Here is a 23,318-nt window from a genome sequence, read left to right on the forward strand (position 1 = left end):
CCAATCAATGCACTGCAAAGGTTTTAGGTCATCTGACCCGAAGAGTCAAGATGACCCTATAACAAGCGTGTTTTGGCCGTCGTCGTACGTCGTGCTTATACTTTTTCTTTAAAACCCTACTCCTCTTTCATACCAGGATTTATTTCTACCAAACTTGGTTTGCTGCATCGTTGGATGAGGGTTATAATTTCTTGAATCAGACTTATGATTCCATCCCCAGGGGTCGAAGGGCGGGGCCCAAAAGTGGGAGGTGCTGAAATTAGATTTAAAAATCTACTCCTCCTTTCTGCTGGGTGGATTTCAACTAACTTTGTCCTGATTCATCAGTTAGGGGAGGCAATTTTTTCTTGAATTTAGGAAAAGAAGACGATATTTTGCTTCAAAACGTTACTTCCCTTTTGATATCTGAATGGATTTCAACCAAATTTGGCCTGAAACATGATTTCAAGTGAAGACTAGTTTCTTAATGGCAGAAGTTTCATTCGATCCCTAGGGATTTAGGGGCGGCACCCAAAAGAGAAATTTGTCAATATTTTGCTTCAAAACACTACTCCTTTTTAATGCTAAATTGTTTCAATAAAATTTGGTCTGAAACATCATTGAGATTAGAGAATCATTTCTGATCTAGAGAGTTAATTCGACCTGTAGAGACTTGGGGGCAGGGCCCCAAAAATGGAAGTTTGATAAGATTTTACTACAAAATGCTGCTCTTTCTTAATGCTAGAATGCAATTCAACCAAATTTAGGTGAAAACACCACTGGGAGTGGGGAATCATTTCTTAGTTTCAGAGAGTTTATTTGAGCCCTAGTGACTAGGAATGACCTTGATATGCTTGAAAGAATCAAATATGTTAAAATTGTAGATTTTCCCTGTTGGGGTGTTCGGGCAAGGCAAACATTCACGCACAAATGACCGGTAAAAGGTCAAAAGGGTTACTGATATGACTTGATATAGCATATCAGAGTGCGGTAGGTACGCTTATCTATGTTATTTGATGTCGTATGACGAACAACAATTCTTTGTTTTATTTAAAGAAAATCAGCTGTTGCATCCTTTACTTTATTTCAACACAAACGTGATAATAATCTCTTTGAAGTAAGAAGTACTGATTGATATTATGCACGAACTGTCACACCCAAATAGCCTTAATTATTCACTGCACAGATGTTTCCACGTACATGTGTTCGATATTTATATAATAAGTTTATACATGTACATTATCTATAAAACCGCATCTAGATACTAACATCGGAATGAATTTCGTATGTTACACATTTAACATCACCGATATTTTATTCCTTCCTCAACCTAAATCTTTTTTAAAGTAGTCCATGGTCTTTATCCATACCAAAGTAAATAATAATAAAGAGATAAAAACCAAAAGCAAACATCAGATGGTCATAAATTTGAAATCTTTGAAAGCACTGGTTTTGAGCTTTAAAAAATTCACGTCACGTCGTCAGCTTGACGTTTGATGGGATTCATACATATCGTCTCCTTCTACTAATATAATCCAAGAAAAAACATTTCCGTGAGCTGGACATTCTTGACACCATCTTAATATCTGCTTTCTTGCAAATGTTATATTCTGTCATAAACCGTCGATTTCTTGCATCCGCTGATTAAAAATTTGAAGCCATCCTGAAATTAACAATAAATAATATATAACTTTGGAAGAATTAATACATTTGAATCACACAATACGGAACAGAAATATTAAATCTATCATATTAAAACAGTGATGTGAATAAGTTATGTTAAGATTTATCCTCTTTCAAATTCATTGCTATATGCTTACAGAGAAATTCTGTTTAGAAATATTGATAGAATAAAGTTGTTCCTCCGCTCAAACGTTACCCTTACGTATTCAAGTCTCGTAGTGACCAATTGCAATAACCTTTTTTTCCGGCGTTGTGAGTTTGTAAACTTTTAACATTCTAAAGAGCCCTGGAACCGATTTTGATGCAATTTTGCGGAAAGCTTCAAATTCAAATGAATGACCATTACCTGAATATTAAAGCCACGGTCCAAAAGTATTACACTGTGAAAACAACTTCTTCTCAAGAACGAAGAGTTCAAGGACCACATTGTTTTGCCAGAATCAAGCTTGACCTTATGTCATTTGCTTACGTGAATTATACAGTTCTTCCCAACTAGTGCGTTTGATGCCGCCGAATGCCACTATTGATCTCGTTTCCAACACAAACAGTGTCTGAAGTGTTTTTGTTTAAAACAGAATTTCTTTTCATTGAATTTTATAGTCCAATGGACGTCTTCGATTATTATCTTTTTAATTACATACAAAGTATAAGTATATAGTATTTTTTTTATTTACCTTAATGAGACCGGGTAATCCTGCCCAAAATGAGACATTTGGAATTATTTGTTTACCGGTATATTTCCTGTAGAAAACGTTGACGGAAACCCCGACTGATACGTACAAAACAATAATGGCGAGGGCACTGGAATAGACATGATACTAACATTACCCTTTCTTCTAGTAATAATGAGTTTCCGCACTTTACGTCCAGACAGCGAAAAAACAGTTCTTTAAAAGACAGCTAAACACTTAATTTGTGCATCCAGTACTTGTACATAATTTATGTTTCTTCTGTAATTTCGTTTGTATCTGATGTACATCAAATAGGCATGGAAATCGTCATTTTTGAATTATAGCAATTTTGTCGTTTCAGTTGTCGGCATGGCTACCTTAAACCCCCACAGATCAGCAATTTCCAGCCACACATCATATACAGATAGTCGTTAACTATTTATGTTATAATGATATTCGTCCTGACTTACAAGATCTATTACTTCGCAAAACATTTAAATGATAGTTACGGTGGCGACGCATATGTGTCCAAGTCGTCTCTCCGAGGCCTAATCCTCGTTGAGAGCCCATGTCACTACGAAGCACACATATCAGCTACAACCAAGACCCTGCATGTATTTTTTCCTGGACAGGAATATGTTTGTGTGTGGTCCTATCGCCGGATATTTAACAGATCCTTCGACTTTTTCCTACGAGCGGACTCTCATTTAATATGACAGGCAACATGGACTTTAACCGTAATATTGGATAAGCTATCATACACGCATGTCGTCAATTTAACTCGAAGTGATGAGATGAGTTAATCTAAATCGCTTGCTGTGTGTATTGTGTTATTTTATGTCATCAATAATATATCATTAATGGTCTTTTTTTTTTTTTTTTGCTTATTTACTCATGATAATCACATTCAAACCTGTTTCCACTGAATAAGGTCCTTAACATCAAGTAACCTTTTTCACACCAATTTAATTATACAATTATGACTGTACCTGGTCTCTTATCTATCTGTATCTGTATTTCTATTTTCAAATTATAAGACATTGGTATTTGTCCATTGACATCTGGCCTTGTTGTCAATTAATATTTTTTTTTCCGTATTGGTGTAGCTTATCTGAGACTTAACAGTGATGTATCGGTCATATAAAACTGATTTTGGTTTTCATAACATGTGTTGATATAATTATTTGATATATGATATTCTTGAATCAGTTTATATATATATTGGATACATGATATTATTGTAAGATTAAATCTTGGTTACATTTGCACACTATCCGATGCATTGCCAACAGCACTATAATTGTCCTAATTATTAATCAGTATAGTTATTAGTATTCCAGTGTAGTAGCAGCTGAAGTGTTACCATGGTATCTGTTATATACATTTCTCCTTAAATCAGTTTTATTGATATTTTCACACCAGTGTAGTATCTAGTGTATGGAAGTGTGTCTGTCCCAATTAATTCTTCTGAAATCAGTATCAGTATTGATATCCCCAAAATAGTTCTATTTAATTTAATTGTATTGATTTCTTTACACACTTATGTAGTATCAAATATACGACAGTGTTATATCTGTTCACCTAACTTATAATTAGTCAGTTTTAGAAATTTGCTTTGATTTCACTATATCGGATCTAGTAGAGGACAGTTCCGCATCAATACCAAGGGTACTCAAAAGAAATTTAGTTCAGCACCGAGATACTGAATAAGAGCAAACGAGTTCGTCGTAGAGCTCAAAATGGTGAGCAACCCACAGGCAATGCTGATCACCCTTTGAACCCTAGCAATACAGCACCAGCTAGGCCAAACTGCCAAGGATAACAATCAATAAAGAAAATATCGACTTGTCAAAAGTATCTTAATTTAAACTTTTTATGAAGACTAGGTGTTCCATAAGGGTTAACGTATTCTGCTTCATCGAATCGTGGTCATACCAATTGTAATTGCTATACTAAATCATGTTCAAGAACATTAAGATATGATCTTATGGTTAGGGAGCCATGTAATACTTTGAAACATTTAAGGAAATATGGGCAGCAGGGTTTTAAAAAACGTCATTAAAAGCATACACAGTGTTGCGTCATAATGCAATATTATTAGGATAGCTGTTCAACAATCAGTTGAACTCTCTCTCCTTTCCCTTTCCCTCTCCAGATATTAATCTTGAAATGAAACCACATATTAAAAACGGACAACTACAACATTGAGAAGGACAAAACTTACGCAATGCAGATGATGGTTCCAACAGATATTCCGCCTTTCTTTTCCGCTTTCGGTTTGCAGATATACTTACTTTCCAGCCCAAAATACTGAAAGAATGGAAAATTGATTCAGTAAAATGTTTTCAAGGATAAGTCTTGTTCACTGTCGCCATTGTGAAAGCTTAAGTTCTTAAATTGACTGAAGTATTAGACACAAAAGTAAAATGTTTCAATGAAATTAGATTTTCAAAAAATCCAAAATCAGTAAATATAATACAGTATCAGTAATTATTTCAAAGAAACGTTCCATTTACTGTCGCCATAATTGAAGCTGAAGTTTTCATGAAAGCATTGAAATGAAAAAAAGGTTAAAAGCAATTTTAATACACTAGCGTTTCCTATAAAATGACTTTTAAACTTATACGACAGATGAAATAGTTAACAAGTTAATTACAACATGTTTGATTTTTTTTCAACACAATTTTAGAACAGCTTACTTCAAAATATAACTCTAAACGGAAAGTCACATGGCTTTACATGGATGTTTTTGGTTTGGTTTGGTTTCTTAAGGTAGCATAAACATGTACTATGAAAATAGTTCCATTACCAGCTAATGTACATGTTATTCATAGGTATATCATACGTTACGTAACATTTATGATAAATATATGATATTATGTCTGTATGATTTTGATTCAAACTAATAAATTAAGACAAGATATTTTTATAATGTGTTTTTATTTCATAGATACTCGAAGCTCTACAAGGTACACTTAAATATGTTATGATTCCAAACCACTGTTTATTTTGTTTTTTTTTTATCCCCGTCCTGATTTCTTGTAATGAATTGTAGGTATTTAACTGGAATGATATAATTTCGAGACCATTAGATAATAAAAAGACAAACCGATGTGTTAACAGATCATAAATCGAATTGACAAAAAATAACACAACGAGAATAAGGAGAAACTAAGATTTAGACCAGGCGTTCCGGTATGATAAACGTCTTCTGGTTCATCAACAACAGTCGCCACACAGATGCTGAAAGTTTTTACACTTACATAGTCCGGACTTGTTGGATCTGGTAATGGTCCCTGGGGAACAAAATTTCCTTCTTGTGATGGATCACATGACAGGAGGATATGAGAGTTACTGTAAGAGAAAAGTGTCTGTATATGTACATACAATTCGATAAGTTATTTAAGTGTAACTGACTTCCTTTGGCTTATGTATGAAAGACACTAAATGTATTTAAACAAAGGAGATGGTAAAACGTCTAATACCCAATAACAAAATTATTTGGCTGAGTAACTGTAATGAAACTGGGGTACTTGAGAATATTTTGCGCATACTGCGAAATCATTAATTTCCGTTAGATAATTATTTTCAATGATTTTGCAGGTAATTTTAATTCACGAATGAATTTGTCCACGAACTCGTGGAATTACTTAAAATCAAAATAAGCTTTGTATTATGCAGGTTTACTAAATCCCATAGTTGTTTGTGTTATATACTTCTCTCATTCTCTCTCATTGAAACAAGTGGTCTTTATTCTGTTGAAGTTAATAATTGTCTACCTTGATAATGCCACAGTTTGTGTCAAATTCATTGCCCTTTATGATGCGCATTAAATGCATCGTTAGGTAAATTACTTTTTTGATCATACAGATTGACATTATCTTTGTATAAACGTACAAATTTACTTTTCTGTGAAACTGATAAAAATACTGTTGTTTACGTGCAATTTTCCGTATGCCTTTGATTATAACAAATTGTGTGTGATATACCTACAAAGCATGAAATTCAAATTTTACGAAATTTCTCGACTGCGCACGATCGTCAGCATTTTTCTAAAATAAATCTGCATTTCTATTATTTATAGATATTTAAGTTAAAATTCCTGTCATTCTCTAAATACACGAGATGATATCAGTAAAGGACATGATCCCCGATATAGTAGTCCTACGGTGTATCTAAGTGGGCCAAGGTATTACCGTGTATTGCAGATGTTAACGACTGCCTGTGTAAAGTGTGTTATCTCCATTTTGATTGATGAACACAGGTCATTCTGTATTAGGTTAATGTACGCCGCCATACTTGACCTAGGTTATATGACCTTATTACAGGCTTCTCTGTGCTATCTAACAGGTGTTTCATACAGCAAATCACATTATCTTACTGTCCTTACGCTTGGTACAATGTTACTTCGTGAAGGAAAGCTGTTTCGTCCTGATAGGACTAGTCGGTGATGCAAAGAGCCTAATCTGTTTTAAAGTATAGGGAGCGACTAATGGAAATTTTTATGAGATCAAACAAATCTGAAAGATTGCAAGGTAATCATCAAAAGATATAGATTATTATTAAGTTAAAATTTCATAGTAATTTACAAAAGGATACATGTACATTTACCAATTGTTTTTCAATCACTTTCAATCACCCGTTTGTCATTACAGGGTAACTATAGACTGAGTAAAGAGTAAAGGTAAAACTTACTTTTATCACTGAAGTAAGGCATTAAACAAAGTAACGAAGGCATCAAATCCAAGGTTTTTATTTTTTATGTTTTCTCCAAGTAACTTAATTCTTCATAAAAAAGTCTTTGATTTCCAACTTTTGCACATCGAATCGAGCTTCCCTATTCTTAAGGAACAACGGGAAAATGCTACCAATCCCTGACATACGAAAGTGAATGATTTAAGAATTCTGATAGCAATATTAATAACCGGACGAAGCGTCGGGAATGATAATTCAGAGTGATGATACTTTAAAAGCGTCAATATCTTCATAATCTGTTACCATCGGCTTCATTCGACTTGAGCTCTGATATTCATTAACATATCAGAAGTACTTACCGCTGTGTTCCATTGTTCGAATATTGATAGGATATTGTCACTTGGCCTAAGTCATCTGTGGTAAACGAAACTGAGTCAGTATTTCCTAAACTGAAGTATTCAGCGTTCGGTATGTTTTGATGAATATCGCAAACCTGTGATTGATGATGAAAATTAAACTTAATGTCATTTTCATATTCAATTTTGCTTCTTCAGTATTAGAATGAAACATTGTTGGCAAGTTTTAATTTGCTTTAAAAATGCTCCCCGTATATTAAAAAAATGTATATGAACGATGGAATAAATGTTGCTAGTTCACACATTGTGTTTTGTCGTTGGCTGAAAATTATATTATGAAACATGTCATGAAATAAGCTAAAACTACCTATCACTAGCGATGTATTTTCTATTAAGCAAATCTGATCATTGGTCTGCCAATATATAGTTACCATGAGTACGATTTTGCAATGAAATCTTTGGAGAAACATGCTTTCCGGCACAACACCAGGAGGAAAAATTGCTGATGATTCACGTAAAAGTACAAAACATCTTATTTGTTAGTTGTGTTCATTAACATGAAAATGCATTCATACCGCTACATTTTGACAATTGTCTGGTCCTTCTGAGAAATCTGCACATGGATTCCATGAATAGATGTCACTAGTAGTTGGACCGGAAACGTCCAAAAATCTGTGAATTAAATAAAATCCAGTCATACACGTGACTTAATTGTACACGAATGTGATATAACATCCACTACAAATGTTATTGATATATGAAATTGTCTCTAGGGATTATTAATGGATATGGAAAATTTTAGGTTCAAACGCCCTGAAAAACTTACGTTGGGTTATTTACATCGCTACTGGAGAGAGGAGATAAGTCAACTGAAGTCCCATCATCTAACTGGCAGGAACAGGGCCCTGTTTTAACACAATTAAAAGATGAAACGAGTCCAGTGTCCCACAGCAGCAAGGAAAACAGAGTTAAATACCATACAGACTGATATGTCAATTTAAACATGTTGTAATATGAATTTATCGGTAATTCTCTTTTACAAATTTATATCCGTCAATGGACTTTTGTAATGTCATGTGAGGCATTATCAGTGTGACAAGATACATTCCTGTGGGTACATACACGTCACGATGACTGGAATAGTATCACGAGACGGTATTTACTATACTATAGTGTAATCTAATGTGAATAACCGATATGTATGAGCATGTTTACACCTAGATATACATTAAACTTTTATCATCTTTGAACGGTTTATAGTAGCCTACTTACTTTTTATCAAGTTAGAATAAAACAGAGAAAGAAAGAAAAGAAAGAAAAAGTCTGAAGCTGTCCCCTTTTGGAAATCAGCAATGCTGCTTTTGTGAATAAGTGGATTTGGAAATATTTCAAGGCTGAATGAAATTGATCACACATTTTATTTTCACTCGGACAGTAAATTTTGTATGTTAAACCATATTGAACCAGGTCTCTTGAATCATTCTGTGTATCATTATCAACAGCCATGTTAAGTTGGAGCCATCAGACATCTTTCATGTCTTACTGAACTCTGACATTTGTACATCATTATTAAGTGAATATTCCGGAAATAATTTGGTTAAGATTGTTACCTTGCGTCTTCTCTTTCCAGCATATTTACAATAGCAACCACTATGCAGAATCCCTCTAGACTTCTTCTAGTAAACCTATCAAAATGTAAATTCTGGCGAGTTCGGCGGGAATGGTAGACTATGCTAAATATGCGATAACTAGACTGTAAGGTAAAATTGTTGTGAAAAATATCGTGAGTCCAGGACTCAAATTCCAAAATCTACTGCCTAACAATATTAACAGTGATCATGAATATACATGTACCAACGTATTTATTAAAATTCAGAACTGCCAGTATCACTTTTAAAGCTGTAGTATTACAAACAGACCCAAATACATTCGTCTAGGATAGACTTTCATTGTGATGAATTAATGGACGATTGAAATTTGGATGTGCGCAAAGTCATCTGGTGTGCAAAATCATCTGCGATCAAATACAGGTAGTTTATATCGAAATGATCTAAAAATATTCTATGGAATCTTTGCATTTGCAACAATTATGTTTGAGAAACACTTGAGCCATGGTGATGACACGTAAGTCCAAATGTTACTTACGTTTTTGTCCTGGGTTCGACTTTCGCTTACAGGTTTTTGTTCAATTTAACAAGAAGTTACTGGTGCGAAAGATAACGCAAAGACAAAGAGAGTGTAGTAATTTAGTAAACACTGTTAAATTTATAAAATTGTACCCAAACATTTACCCACTACTACGCCAGAGTTATGAGCTTTATCTCTATCAGCATGCACATATATGCCCTATAAAAGGAGCTTTGCACTAAACTGTGAATTACCAGTCGACCATTATAGTTGCACAGAGATCAACCCAAGACAGTTTCTTCGTTCACACAACCCTCTACCCTATACCATTAACATTTTTCCAATACCCCAACCATCTACCCTCTACTCTCTAACATCTTTCCATTACACTCTACCCTATATCAACATTTTACCATATACTCCCTGACCTATAACCTCTACTTACCAGTTTAGTGGCTCGCCTCTGGACCATTTCGATTGATTCGATATCTTTCATTTCATTTTCCTCACACTTTAAGCATATTCTTAATGTGTGCGGACTAACGCTTTCAGTAGTTGTTATTGAGGTAGATAAAAGATCTTTATATAAGACCCATTCTGCTATTTACCTTTTTAACAAGTTGTTGGATATGGAAGGAAAATATTAGGTCCTTGTCAATATTTATGCCAATATCTTTTTCTGTTGTTTTCCAGTAGAATCGGATTGCTTTCTCTTAACATATAGTAATGTCTAGTTTGTTTGACTTTGATGGGTAAAACCTTACATTTATAAGGGTGGAATTTTAAGTGCCAAGTAGTGGACCATATTTCAAGTTTATTGAGATCATTTTTGACTACTTTTCTATCGTCATCGTTTTTAATCTGTCTAAAAATTTTCGTATCGTCTGCAAAAAGCAGTGTTTTAGAAATAGTTTGTTCCGGAAGGTCATTTATGTATATTACAAATAATACTGGCCCAAGGATACTTCCTTGAGGGATTCCACTTACAACCGGATTATTTTCTTATGTTTGGCCATTGGTTATTACCCTTTGCTTTCGGTCACTCGAACAGATGTTTACCCAGTTAACAATCTGGTTATTTAAACCATAACTTGCTAGTTTCCCAACAAGCCTGCAATGGGGCATATTGATGACATCTCTTTCTTTATCTAGTTCCTTTGTCCACTCTTCCATCAGTATTAACAACTGAAGCGTTGTTTATACTTTTGAGATAAATCCGAACTGCTTATTGCTGAAAAGCTTATTTTTTATCATGTGATTTACAATAACGTCAAGGAATATTTTTTCCATTGTTTTCCAAATAGCGCTTGTAATGCTCACAGGTCGGTAGTTACCTGGTACAGTCTTCGACCCCTTTTTAAAAATCGCCGTGATGTTGGCCTGTTTCCACGCCGACGGAAAGATGTCATCATTTAAAGACTTATTAGATATAATATTTAGTGGTTTACATATCGCCGTGTATACTATCTTTAGAGCGTTTAAATGCATAGAATCAGGACCTTGGGACTTATTTCCATCTAATTTAGATATAAGCGTTGTAACTATTTCTTCTATACATTGTAGTATTTCAGTTTGTGGTTCAATAGGTTCTTTCATACTCTTTATTCACTTAAGTATATTCTCTGTATTTAGCTTTTTTTTTTTTTTTATTAATTTTCAATCTAGTGGATTCCTTCATATATATATGTATATATATATGTGTGTGTGTGTGTGTGTGTGTGTGTGTGTGTGTGTGTGTGTGTGTGTGTGTGTGTGTGTGTGTGTGATACTGAATGGAATAAAAAAGATGAATCTTAATAGTGTATATTTCTTTATCCTTTAATTAAACCTTATTCCTGGTTTTGAAAGTGACTTTTTTACCAGCCATGCAGGCTGAGATCGAATTTACAAGTTCAGTTTTTCAGTTACAGCAAATCATGTCTAATAAAAGTCAATATGACATACAAAATTGTACCATGAACATGAACCATTATAAGAAATTCCATTTGTTTCAAATTTATTTGTTTGTGATATGTAAATTTGAAATAACTTTAAATCTATACTGACTATGACTTGTTACATATAGATTGTCTAAGGATACCGTTTATTTCTCAGTAAAAAATAAGTTCTGTAATTTTTCCACGGAATTAATTTTTTGTTTTGTGTTGTGTTTTTTTGTTTTTGAAATGTACTTAATTCATTTACATAGAGTTTGTTCTAATGGCTAGTCTTATGACAAGAGAAAAAAATTATAGAACTGAGGAGAGAAGATAGATGATACTGAGGTAGAATCAATATCTATCAGTATCTGTAATAAACTGTTGAGTGGATTGGTAAATAATTTCATATTCTTTTGATAACTATTGATTACCAAATAACAGAAGGTGCAGGTCCAATGGAATGAAATTATTAAGCTTACGATACAAGTTTAAACGTTGATCAACATAACCATTACAGACATAAACGTACTGAAAAGCATCTTCAGCAGGATGTCCACACTGACGAATTCTATGATGAATCAAATTAGCATGAAACAAGTCGTGATTTAGAGTGCTTAAACTGTTTCTCACCGTACAAGATGTTATTTTTCTGTCACCAATTACATAGTAGGAAGGAATTTATATATCTCTAAGTTTACAAAGGGATGTTCGAAAGGCTGATTATGATACACGTTGTCGGATTTCCTAATTGGTTCCATAATCGGATTGTAGAGTGAAAGAAGGACGGTCTTGTGTCGATGTATGAGAATCAGTGAGCGTTTCAATGGTTCACATTAAAATGAAACAAAAATGCTACCGATGATAGGTATATCATAACTTTGACAATTGCAAAAATATTTACATCATATTGTACGACCAGGTATTTGCACTATCTTTTTTATTATTATTATTATTAATATTATTATGTGCAGAGGAACACATGCGATGGGAGTTGAGAAAGAACCAACAACATGATTTGTATAAAAGGCAATTTATTCTATTGTAGAAATTTAACTCTTGCAAAGTTATGAAAACTTGATGTATCTGAAGGAAACCAATTATTTGTTCTCCAAATGTGTATAGCCCAATACATGATGGAGCATCTGGACCTAAAACATGGATATCAAAAATAGTACAAAAGTACAGTGTTTCATGGATATTAGAAGAATATGATGATTAGTACATTAATGATATGCATGATACGCTTTGTCGCTGTTAAAACTTAGAAATACAAATCCTTTTTGCTGGCTTATTGAATTTTCCTGATATCTGGACACAGCTAAATTCATCGTTTCATTAATAAATGAAATTAAAATAAATCTGTTCTTCCATACTATGATATAGATACATGCATCATATTTACCAAACTATTGTTTGATCCTCATCCAATAAATAGTTAAACTATGTAAAAATACTATAAGCACAAACACCAAAATAGCTGTATTTTCTAAGTGCTGCAAAGTAGAACGGCCCCGAGTGACTGCTATGGTAAGGGATGCTCACATTTTGGAATATTCAAACTTCAGATGTACCTATTGCAGATCTTTTGTATGCTGGCTTAAAGAAAGCAGCCATTGAAAGTATCAGTTTCAATTTGGGATGGTAGGAAGGGGTTCAATTTAGCCTACAGTGGATGTTTAGAATTAAATGCATATGATGTTCCTATCACAATCAGTCTGAAACCCCAGCATATCTAGTTATGATATTTTCTTGCGTAACTTAATTAACAAGGTATATACTATTCGTGTTCATAAAAATAATACTGTTGTCAGAACAGTCTTCTGGAAATTTCCATACAATCTAGGTAAGGATAGAATTGGTGGAAGGTCGACAGGGGTTGAGATTTTATTCAGATATGTGAAAAGTTCTGAAAGATTGCAAAATATAACAATAACTGAGATTATTTTTTACTATTATAATTGTCCTTGAACATCTTCACTTCACTAATTACGCTTAAGTTGCTCAAAAAATGTCACCCTCAGAACAAATTTTGTCCGCAGATCCTAGTATGCAATTATTTCCTATCGTATCTTCTTGTTGTCATTTATGGACACAGATAGGCACAGATTTATTTCAATTTCAACAAAATTTTATTAACATTCCATATGTTAAACGGATTGGACAACAGGCTGAGCCTATATCAGTCCTTTCCAGAATTAATACTTAAATACATTATATTTATCTGCAAGAAAATCCAGTGAGTAAAATATTGTAAATATTAGATTAAAATATACCAGGTAAAGGGAGGTAACTCCAATTTATTGTGGAACGTGATGTAGTTCATTATGTCAAATTATTTTTCATAGGATTATAAATAAGTTGAAAAAATACAGGTTTACTGATAATTTACCATGCAAGAATCCAGGAATTCAGGTCATAAAGTCCATGTGTATATGCATAATAACTTATCAACAATTCTGCATTTACTATGTTGATAGGTAAGATCATGGTTAAGTTTGGGAGGTTTATAAAATGGTATTTCAGTTTTTTTCATCTACATTGGAGTTGATCCTCTTAACATAGTATATAATAAGTTAACAAATTAGTTACTGCTACAGAAGTATAAGTAGTAATCATGAATTTAAAGAATACATTCAAAAAATACTTTCAAAATGCTCATCAATTTTCGTCAGAAATGCTATTAAAGCGCTTGATATTGCTGATTTACATACATCAGGTATTATTTCAGTGATCCGTAGATAAAGACTAAATGGAGAAAGATTAAATTAAATGGAGAAATTATACATTTACTCTATTAGTAAGATGGAAATACTCAAATACTATATGAAGTAAGGCTAAATTGATGTCAGCATTACATACCTTATAACCATTCAAAAGGGTTTCAATGTTTAAGTGGTCATGATCTAGGTGTATGTCTATTTCAGCTATATTTTGAATTAACCGGTTTCTATAGTCAGTGTATAATTTGCATTCAAGTAGGTAGTGCTAAGCATTTTCAGTTTCATGACTACATATACATGTTGAAGTGTCAAGCAAATGGTCATTAAATAAATCAGAGTTTAAGTTACTAGAATTTTTTCTAAGCTGGCGTAATAACATATTATATTTATAGGTTTATTAGTTCAATCATATTACATTATGCAGGTTGCTTGATATGCGGTAAACACAAAGCGGCTGCCAAAACATTATAGCTATTGTAGTCTTATCTAAAAGTTTGAGAGAGATGTATATTTTCAAAACAGAAAGGGCATTATTGATTTTCCTATTAACTGAAGAAAGTGTGACTTATGTATTACCCCATCGATTTTCGCTCCATCAAAGTAGCAGCCTTGTACGATTCTGGCTCCCGTATCGCAGTATACGAGTGTAGAATGTTTTTACATACTACTACTAAGAAATGTAACAATAAATGTATCAAAGATCTTTTCAGTAGTTAATAGCCAATATGCCAAGGTCAGTGGTACTACCAAGGTCAAAGGTTACATCCCAAGTGGTAGGCATTTTTTTCATGTACTTTTATCAAATATGCATCTCACCCTTTTGATGTAGGCACTGATTATATGATGATGTCAAGATGTTTAATGTAACATTCTGTCAGTGGTATGGCGGTAAAGGTCAAGGTTAAATGTATGCTATCTTTGACTGTACCTCCAAATGCCGAGGTCACTGGTCAAGGTAAATAAGTCAAAGCATGTATATGGTGGTGTGCAAGGTATTGCAGGGATTACTAAATGAAGATCTACCGGTTGATAAATCAGTCTTAACTGTGCCTCACACTCCAGTTGCTTTCCTGATATTATTTCATCCTACTAATGCACCTGTCAATGTCTAAAAAGGCACATTGTTGACTGATTTTGCAATGTTTGATGCCTCTCATACCACGATACCTTTATCAACATTGCCAAATGGAACTACGTGCAATGATATTACCTTATGTAAAACATCGAAAGCATTGACAATATCATAATCTGAAATCACTGAAATTGCGGAGTCATGTCAAAGTTTTCAAAGTACTGGATGAATCGGGGAACCCTTTTTTCAACTTTTAATATTGGAACTTATTTGTCGGATGTTAAGAAAAATAAAGTAAATCAACGATTATATTCAAACGTTAATTTACCACACCCAACAACAAATCATTTCAAGTAAACCACATTAGTTGAGCATGAAATCCAACTTCAGTAAAACTTTGTAAGTAAACAGCAGAAACCATACAGGTTACCTTCTTATAAGAAAGGTGTGCTCCGTACTCAGTTGGATGAGTTATTGACACAAGGAGTGAAAGCGGCAGAGGCTGAAAAGTAAATTTCCAGTCAAATTGTCCTAGATGTTGTTTTTTTTTTTTTTTTTTTTTTTTTTTTTTTTTTGGGGGGGGGGGTTGTTTTTAGTTTTTTCCCGTTTTATGGACACCCTTTGTTTCCAAACACATGAAGAATAAGTCGTCAGGGTCACTATCATTATCATTCACTGTAATTTCATTTGAATTATCAAACATTTCATGATTTGGGGAATTATCACCAGCAGTTTCAGTTAGCTGTGCTTCAGTTTTATTTTCTCATCACTAGAGGCAGTAGGTTCTGTTTCCACACAGGCATTTTGATTGGGATCACTATCTCTTCCAAAATATTCAAGCATCCTATCTAATTCCATAAGTTGAATCAAAATAAATGAATTCAAATACATCACCATTAGTAACTTATATATGTGTCAATTTATGGATATTTGGCAATGTTTTCAAATTCATTTTCTAGCGATAAGTAAAATGTGTCTATCAGATAATCGCCTAAACTAAAAATAATCTACTTTTATGAAATAATAACAAAATCGAACTATTTTGATCAAATAACAATTTCCAATCTTCAATTTTCATGTTATTTACAAGTTAAAGGTAATATCGTCATTCTTCCATAAAATTGAATTTTGTATATCGTCTTAGTTTCTAGTTATAATGTTTGTATTTGTGAAGCTTTAAACGTTTTCTTCCTAAACTCTTCATGTTCTACAAAGCCCGATAACTCTCGGTTGTGGGTTTGAATTGCTAAAGGTCAAGATCGCTATCTTCCATGTTTCGTTTCAACAGGGGAAAACCTACCCGATGTTCATCATTTAGAAGAAATGTTGAAAATATCCCGCAGCAATGGAAGGCTGTGGACGTATGCTTTACATTTAACAGTTGCGTACACGTATATTTATGCCGTGAAAATGATGGGATTTTGCTACTCTGAAACTTACGGTGATGCAGTCAAATAAAAGCGCTACTAAGATGTATATATGACACTACTAACGACTAAGCAAAACATCAAATGGGCGAAAGCACAAAATTACGGTCGGATTATGCGATACACAAGTTATTACGGCCTCAACTTGTACTCAGGCAATCAAACTTAATCTCGGCTTTGTTGTTTGTACCTTCCTCCGTCGCTGTAACTTTAAGTTCCGTAAAACCAAAATGCATCACCACAACAATCTTTCGGGCTTTTCCTCTGGACGTGTCCGGTATTTTCACATGTAACTCTCCTAACTTGCGACAAGTAGGATCAAATGTATATCTTGGACTTTCTACCGTGGATTCATACACTTCCACTGTAGCCATGGTATCATTGGAATTGGACGGACTGCATACATGCTCTACTTTGGTCTTTCCCATTATGACTGGTTGGCCGATTTTCACCAATACTTGAAAAATATCGGTGGACATTTTCCGTCCTTCAGTGATATGGAAAGTCTTCGGTAAGTGCACCCCATCATTGAATGGTACACTTATACCGATTCCATATGTCCTCGGACTTGCCCGCTCACAAATAGCCCCTGGGGAATGTCCAAACAGCACCGCTCCCTTCAGCACAGCCAGGTTTGCGTCAACCGGACGGATGACATCCTTACCTGGGAAAGATGACTCAATTTTTTGTTTCATGAGTTCTGACTCGGCAAAGCCACCAACCATTAAGATAGTAGAAACATGATCCATAGATCTCTTTCTGAAAAGACGCTCAAGATGTTCAACAATCGCGTTAATTGGATCTAGGAAGAATTCTTTGATTAAACTGTTCTGAATTTTCAGCTTCTCTTTCTTAACTTGTACTTTCCCGAAATATTTCGATGTTTCCGCAGACAGCATCTCTTCAAGACTACAGTTCCGTACGTTAGTGTAGCTTTGCATGAGGTTAAGTCCTACTCTAATGATTGTATGTGCATCCTCTTTAAGATGCCTTTTTTTCATTTCAAACATTCTCTCAAGTTCAAGTTCATCAGATTGGTATTCTTTCATGAAATACATCCATACATCCTCCCCAACTAAATCCTGCAAGAAGTCGAAGTAGGCTTTGTCTACAACGGTTCCACCCCATGGCCCTCCGGTTGGTGGATGTATTTCCTTCAGAGTACCGTCGATCATAACTTCATGACATGTGATGTCGACTGTACCGCCTATAAAACATTGTATTGCACTATGTCGTACATTCGTGTTACACTACACCAAAACTATCTATTGTATATTACTTTGTCCTCAAACTAATTATAACACAAAATAGAAACAAAAACCATGAACAGAATTAACGAAGAGAGATTATACTAAATACTACTACGATTTTGGGGATGAAACGAACTTGTCTAGGTTTTCAGCTTCTAACCTTATTCTTCTGTACTGTTCTGAACGATTGTTATGTGTAAAGTGGTTTTAAAAGAAAGCGACAAGGACTATGAAATAAAATAAATAACATAGTTCACCTCCAATATCCAATAGAAGGAACTGTTCCCCCGGTGTAAATACCGATAAGCCTTTGGAGCTTCCAGTCTCTGCTGTTGTCTTTATGAAAATTTCCTTACAATAGATGGCGGCAGCTTCTGGTTCTAATGCCAAGGTCAGTTGATGATCAAGGATATGGGCCTGGCAAAATACAACAATGTAGATATGTATACTCATAATTGAGATTGATTGATATGATGACTAGGAGAAACAATTTTAAAATACAAGATAGTATTTAAATATTCATAATTGATATCACACCATCAAATCTATTTCAAAAGGAATAGAATGAGTAACATATACCATCTACCATTCATAGCACGTGTCTATTGTTACCACTTATTTCATATTTACATGTATCACATGATTACCTTGTTACTCACTGAGTATTCCCATGTAATATTTGTAGTATCACACATGTGTAATATAGCTTATTGCGACCTCACTTTAGACAATGAATTGGCTTCACACATTCAATTATAGCATTGTGACGTGCCAATGGAGAAAAAGAGATCAGGCATAATTTCATGTTTGATATAAAATGTATATTTTCTACCATATTTCCTTGAAAAATCCTAATGGAAATAGTATAAATAGGTGGTAGGTGGATAGTGGATGGTGGTGGTGTGTGTATGTGTGTGTATGTTGGTCAAAAATAACAAATACATAAAAATGCCGTCCCTGGACAGCTGGTTAAATTATATATGTATGAACTGCACATGTATATAAACAACTAATTGTCGTTACATGGGTTCCATTCTAAGCAACTTTCTTTCATAATTTCATATCAAATGTTCTTTAATTTCCTGTGTGTATACATTTGTCGCTGATCAGTGCCTTTCAGATTTTATTGGCACGGATGTTTACTTAAATATTATCAATATTTGATCACCTGTTTTGCAGCTTCCCGCATGAATTGCTTTGCTGCATCAGACCAGATTGCTGGCACAGTCAATACCCAATGAACATCCTCTTCTTTAGCACCCTTAATAGAATTTTCTAACGCCGAGAGAAAATGGCCTTTAAGGAAACCTATAGCAGCACTGAAGATATCCATAGCTGACATTCTTTTATCTTGTGCGTCTTTGAGTTTCAGGTTTCGGCCTAATCGTCTCTGGGGACGTCCGTACTGAAATAGAAATAAAACAATGGTGTATTAAAAATTGTATCGTTCTTTAGAAGTGCAAAGTATTTCCTTTAGAATCATTTCTAAATGGAGTTTAAGTCTTCAATACCAACTACAAATTTAAGATCTAGAGAGCAACGTAGTACACGTATTTACCTCACCGCCGGCCTGGTCTGTTTTCATCTCACGATAAAGACTCATTTTGAATCTTCTAAAGAAACGCCAACCTTCTTGTTCTTCATCTTCAATTAAGTCTTTGTAATCTGATTCCGCGGCGAATCCAAATGACTTGAATTTTCTGTTGTTGTCAAACAAGATCGATGTTGGAGCTTTGAATAGAAATTATTTCGAAAGTTTACATTGGGAAACATACGGTAAACACTTCTACAGTTATAAATCTGTTCAGTCTCAGAATATGTTTTGATCATCTGTACAAATTACGCGATGTCTGTTTCAAAAGTTCGAATAAGGATTATGATATATATACATACATATATACAAAACGGACGGAAAATAAAAGGACGAGTGAGAATGATATTCTTGTTGGTCGGAAGGTGTACACCTTTTTTTGAGGATAAAACGAAAAGATTTGCTTGATCCTTTGATGTACATCAAGGTCGCATAACTGTATATTGTAATTGCTTTGAAGTTGGGTGTCGCTCCGTTGTAATCTTAAAACGGAGCATATTAGCCTGTGTTTGGTCAGCTTTTTATTCCTGGAACCAATCAAATTATTTCGCTTGTGCCTTCAATTTTGCTATAACATGTTTCAGGAGTGCAGAGAGTGAAAGCGATCGAAACCCTTTGAGTAACGAGGATGAATGGTGTAAAGAGAAGTGCATTCTTATTTATGTAAACCTGAATTTTCAGGAAACTCTGGTTTCATTTCATCTTTTAAAATACTCGTTTTCGTTACAGGCCAAAGAATTAATACATTTCATACATTTCAAAGAGAATTCGAATTAAAGGTTCAACAAAAGAATAAGACTCAAGCACTAGAAAGTTTTATACACAAAAGTAATTGGTCAAAAATCTATGACGTATGAAACATAGCGAGCAGAATGTTTCACATATGTATATAGAAATTATGTATTTTAGTGTACTTTTAAATGTCGTCAGGTTGGTTTCCGGATCAGTCCACTGTTGGTTTGTGTAGATTTTTAATGGAGTTTTACGGATATCGTCTCTAAAGGAGTAAGCGTATCCAGAGTAGGTAGTTCCAAAGTCTATGGCGGCCACCACCAAATGATCACCACCACGTCGAGCCATCATCGCAGGATTGGTATTTTACGTCAGAACGCACTATATACCTTTAAAGGGAAGCACTGTTGCTAGTACAATACATATATTAACAACACGAGTATCTTATTCTTTTAAATATGTTTTCAATGGTTTGGTCTTTCATAGCTACATTCCCGAAACACATCAGATATCTTGGATAGACTTTGTAAAAGTAATTGTAATGGAAAAAACTGCCTTTCAGGAGTTTAGACAAATAGCATTTTGACAATCACTCAACAAAACCATTCCTTACTTAAGTAAAACTATTCACCAAATGCTGCTTAAAACAACGTAAAAATACCTGTTTATTATCAACATAATGAGTTATCCAGACGTTACCAACAACAGTTTCTTAACCTTATAAAGCCAATTACTGTTTTTGTGGTTACGTTCATCTATTTCTTCGTAAATTGACTTAAGGACATCATCATCACATTTAATTAATTTCAGCCAATATTTCATTTTATGATAGTCAACAAAACAGCAGTAAAATGTACAATTTTTAGAAAGCATTTTCTTAATTACACCATGTAAAGCAAAAGTAGCATCATTTGTACCAAAACCTGGCTTAAACCCGAAGTGGGCATTGGTAACAAGGTTGTACTTCTGTGACCATTCTAGTTGTTTATCATTTATAAATGGTACATATATAAATATATACTGTACAAGGTAAATATATAAATATATATACATGTACACATGGTACATATATAACTATATACCTGTATAAGGTACACGTATACGTATGTGTGCACTAGTTTCGTTTTGCATAGAGCTACTATATACGACTTCAATTGCTCAATTATATCAAGTAAAACACATGTATTAATCGCTTGTCTATATAGAAAACAAAATATGTATTATGTCGTTCAGAAACTTTTGCGTTATAACAATATGATAAATTTGACACGGAAAAGACATGTATATGGTGTATGTGCTATTTTCGGTTTGTATAGGTCTAGAATGTCCGATAATGTTCAATGATATAAATTAAAACGATTACATTTATTTACAGTCTGAATAAAGTATTTAGAAATAAAATAACATTATAAAGTTAATGATAGAAAATTCTAACTTAAAATGTCAGTTTTATACTTACATACATGTGCCAACATGTCTAGCTAACAAGGCACTGAAACATAAACATCCGGGTACCTAAATTTCTTATCGGGCTGTATAGCAGTTGTTTCCCTTTTGACACTAAATGTACAATTTGCTTTTAACTGCATCATACGTTCAGTATAAATCTCGAACTATTGCCACTATTTCACAACAAGAAAAAAAACGACATCACTGCAATGGCCCATATCAGCAATGTCAAAAAACACTAAGGTAAATTTTTGTTTAAAAAAAAAATTAAGAAAATACCAATGTTGCAACATAATCCTCATCCAAACTCAAATTCCATAAAACTAGGACAAAACATGAACAAACAATATTTATATATACATCTGCAAGGAGACTCATGAGTTTGCAAGACGATTTCAGGATTGCACGGCTATATGTACATGTAAAGATATGTTCACCGTTGCATAATACTTTTACAATATGTGACAAGTTTATATTGATAAATAGCGTATTATGTTGGAAATCTACTCTTTGAATTAAAAGTTCATAAGCGATTACAATGACTAACGATTTCCTCTCTCTCTCTCTCTCTCTCTCTCTCTCTCTCTCTCTCTCTCTCTCTCTCTCTCTCTCTCTCTCTCTCTCTCTCTCTCTCTCTCTTTTTTACATTACGTTCCCAAGAAAAATGCATATCATATTGCCCAAGCGCTTTTCCTTGGTACTTTCTATTTGTTCACATCATCCGATAGGGAAACATCTTAACAATAACGTTGAAATTAGCACTGGTTAAAAAGAAATATTGACTTCCCACCTACCTTACAAATCAAAGGAAATCATCAGTGATCTTTGGAGATATCACATATGCCATCAAAGATGGTCCGTTTATTTTCTCTGCGTTCTCACTGGATGATGCAGATTGTAAAGCCTGGACAGTTTGGACAAGAACACAGTTTCTTAAAATTCTTTCTTACTGTTCATCCACTATTGGCAATGGTATTTACACTCCAAACTTGGATGATGCACTACTGTTGTTTTGAGTAAAAAAGAAGACGGAGATGTCATGGAAACAGAATTCAACATGTCAATTTCTAGTATATCAAAAGCATTTCATTCTCATGGTAAAAGTATTAGAAATAGCCATTTTTCCTTTGATCCTTGGATGTGAACATCTTACTAGAGCAAATATTCTGGAGCAAAATCACTTGGTTTGACAACAAATATGCCGTCTTATCGGAAATGTGGGCAGACGCAACATTGATAGATCTATAACCAAATCCAAAGTCATATCACTGACGATTCAAAATTCAAAAGCCGTTTTTCAAAACACTACTGTCATCGAAGTACTCCTTAGGATAGTAACACCTCGTCTCAATAGATATCCGAGGACCCATGTATGTTAGAACATAAGAGAGAGACGCAAAGGATAGGGCGCTGGCTGCCAAAATGAAAGAGCTCCTTATTATTCCCAACAACTTCTGATAAATGGACCACATCCTACCAGAAGGGCGAAGTCACTATTTGTCAAACTAGATGCTACTGCGGATCAATGTGACTTTCCAAAGTTAGACAAGGAATACCTTCGGACAATATCATATGGCATCTACCAAATATCATTGGCAGCTGACTACTTAAGTCAGCATTTCAATGACGATGGTGACTACGAAATTT

The 23,318-nt window shown here is 34.1% G+C and overlaps 2 protein-coding genes across 2 annotated transcripts; both read right to left on the reverse strand.

The window, feature by feature from the left end:
• Positions 1–1,582: 1,582 nt before the first annotated feature.
• LOC132546610 (uncharacterized) lies at positions 1,583–9,983 on the reverse strand. The gene is made up of 8 exons (XM_060210333.1): positions 9,957–9,983; positions 8,211–8,368; positions 7,960–8,056; positions 7,388–7,521; positions 5,597–5,687; positions 4,558–4,643; positions 2,337–2,463; positions 1,583–1,642 (listed from the first exon to the last, which is right to left on the reverse strand). Exons 1-8 carry the CDS (start codon positions 9,981–9,983, stop codon positions 1,583–1,585), a joined length of 780 nt encoding a protein of 259 aa, XP_060066316.1.
• Positions 9,984–16,789: 6,806 nt separating this feature from the next.
• Positions 16,790–20,570, reverse strand: LOC132546611 (heat shock 70 kDa protein 12A-like). Its single transcript, XM_060210334.1, has 5 exons — positions 20,405–20,570; positions 19,458–19,630; positions 19,068–19,304; positions 18,157–18,316; positions 16,790–17,847 (listed from the first exon to the last, which is right to left on the reverse strand). Exons 1-5 carry the CDS (start codon positions 20,568–20,570, stop codon positions 16,790–16,792), a joined length of 1,794 nt encoding a protein of 597 aa, XP_060066317.1.
• Positions 20,571–23,318: the final 2,748 nt, after the last annotated feature.

The sequence above is a fragment of the Ylistrum balloti genome, unplaced genomic scaffold (assembly GCF_031769215.1).
Source record: "Ylistrum balloti isolate Yb309-2 unplaced genomic scaffold, AGI_CSIRO_Ybal_v1 Utg369898, whole genome shotgun sequence".
Lineage (NCBI taxonomy): Eukaryota > Metazoa > Mollusca > Bivalvia > Pectinida > Pectinidae > Ylistrum > Ylistrum balloti.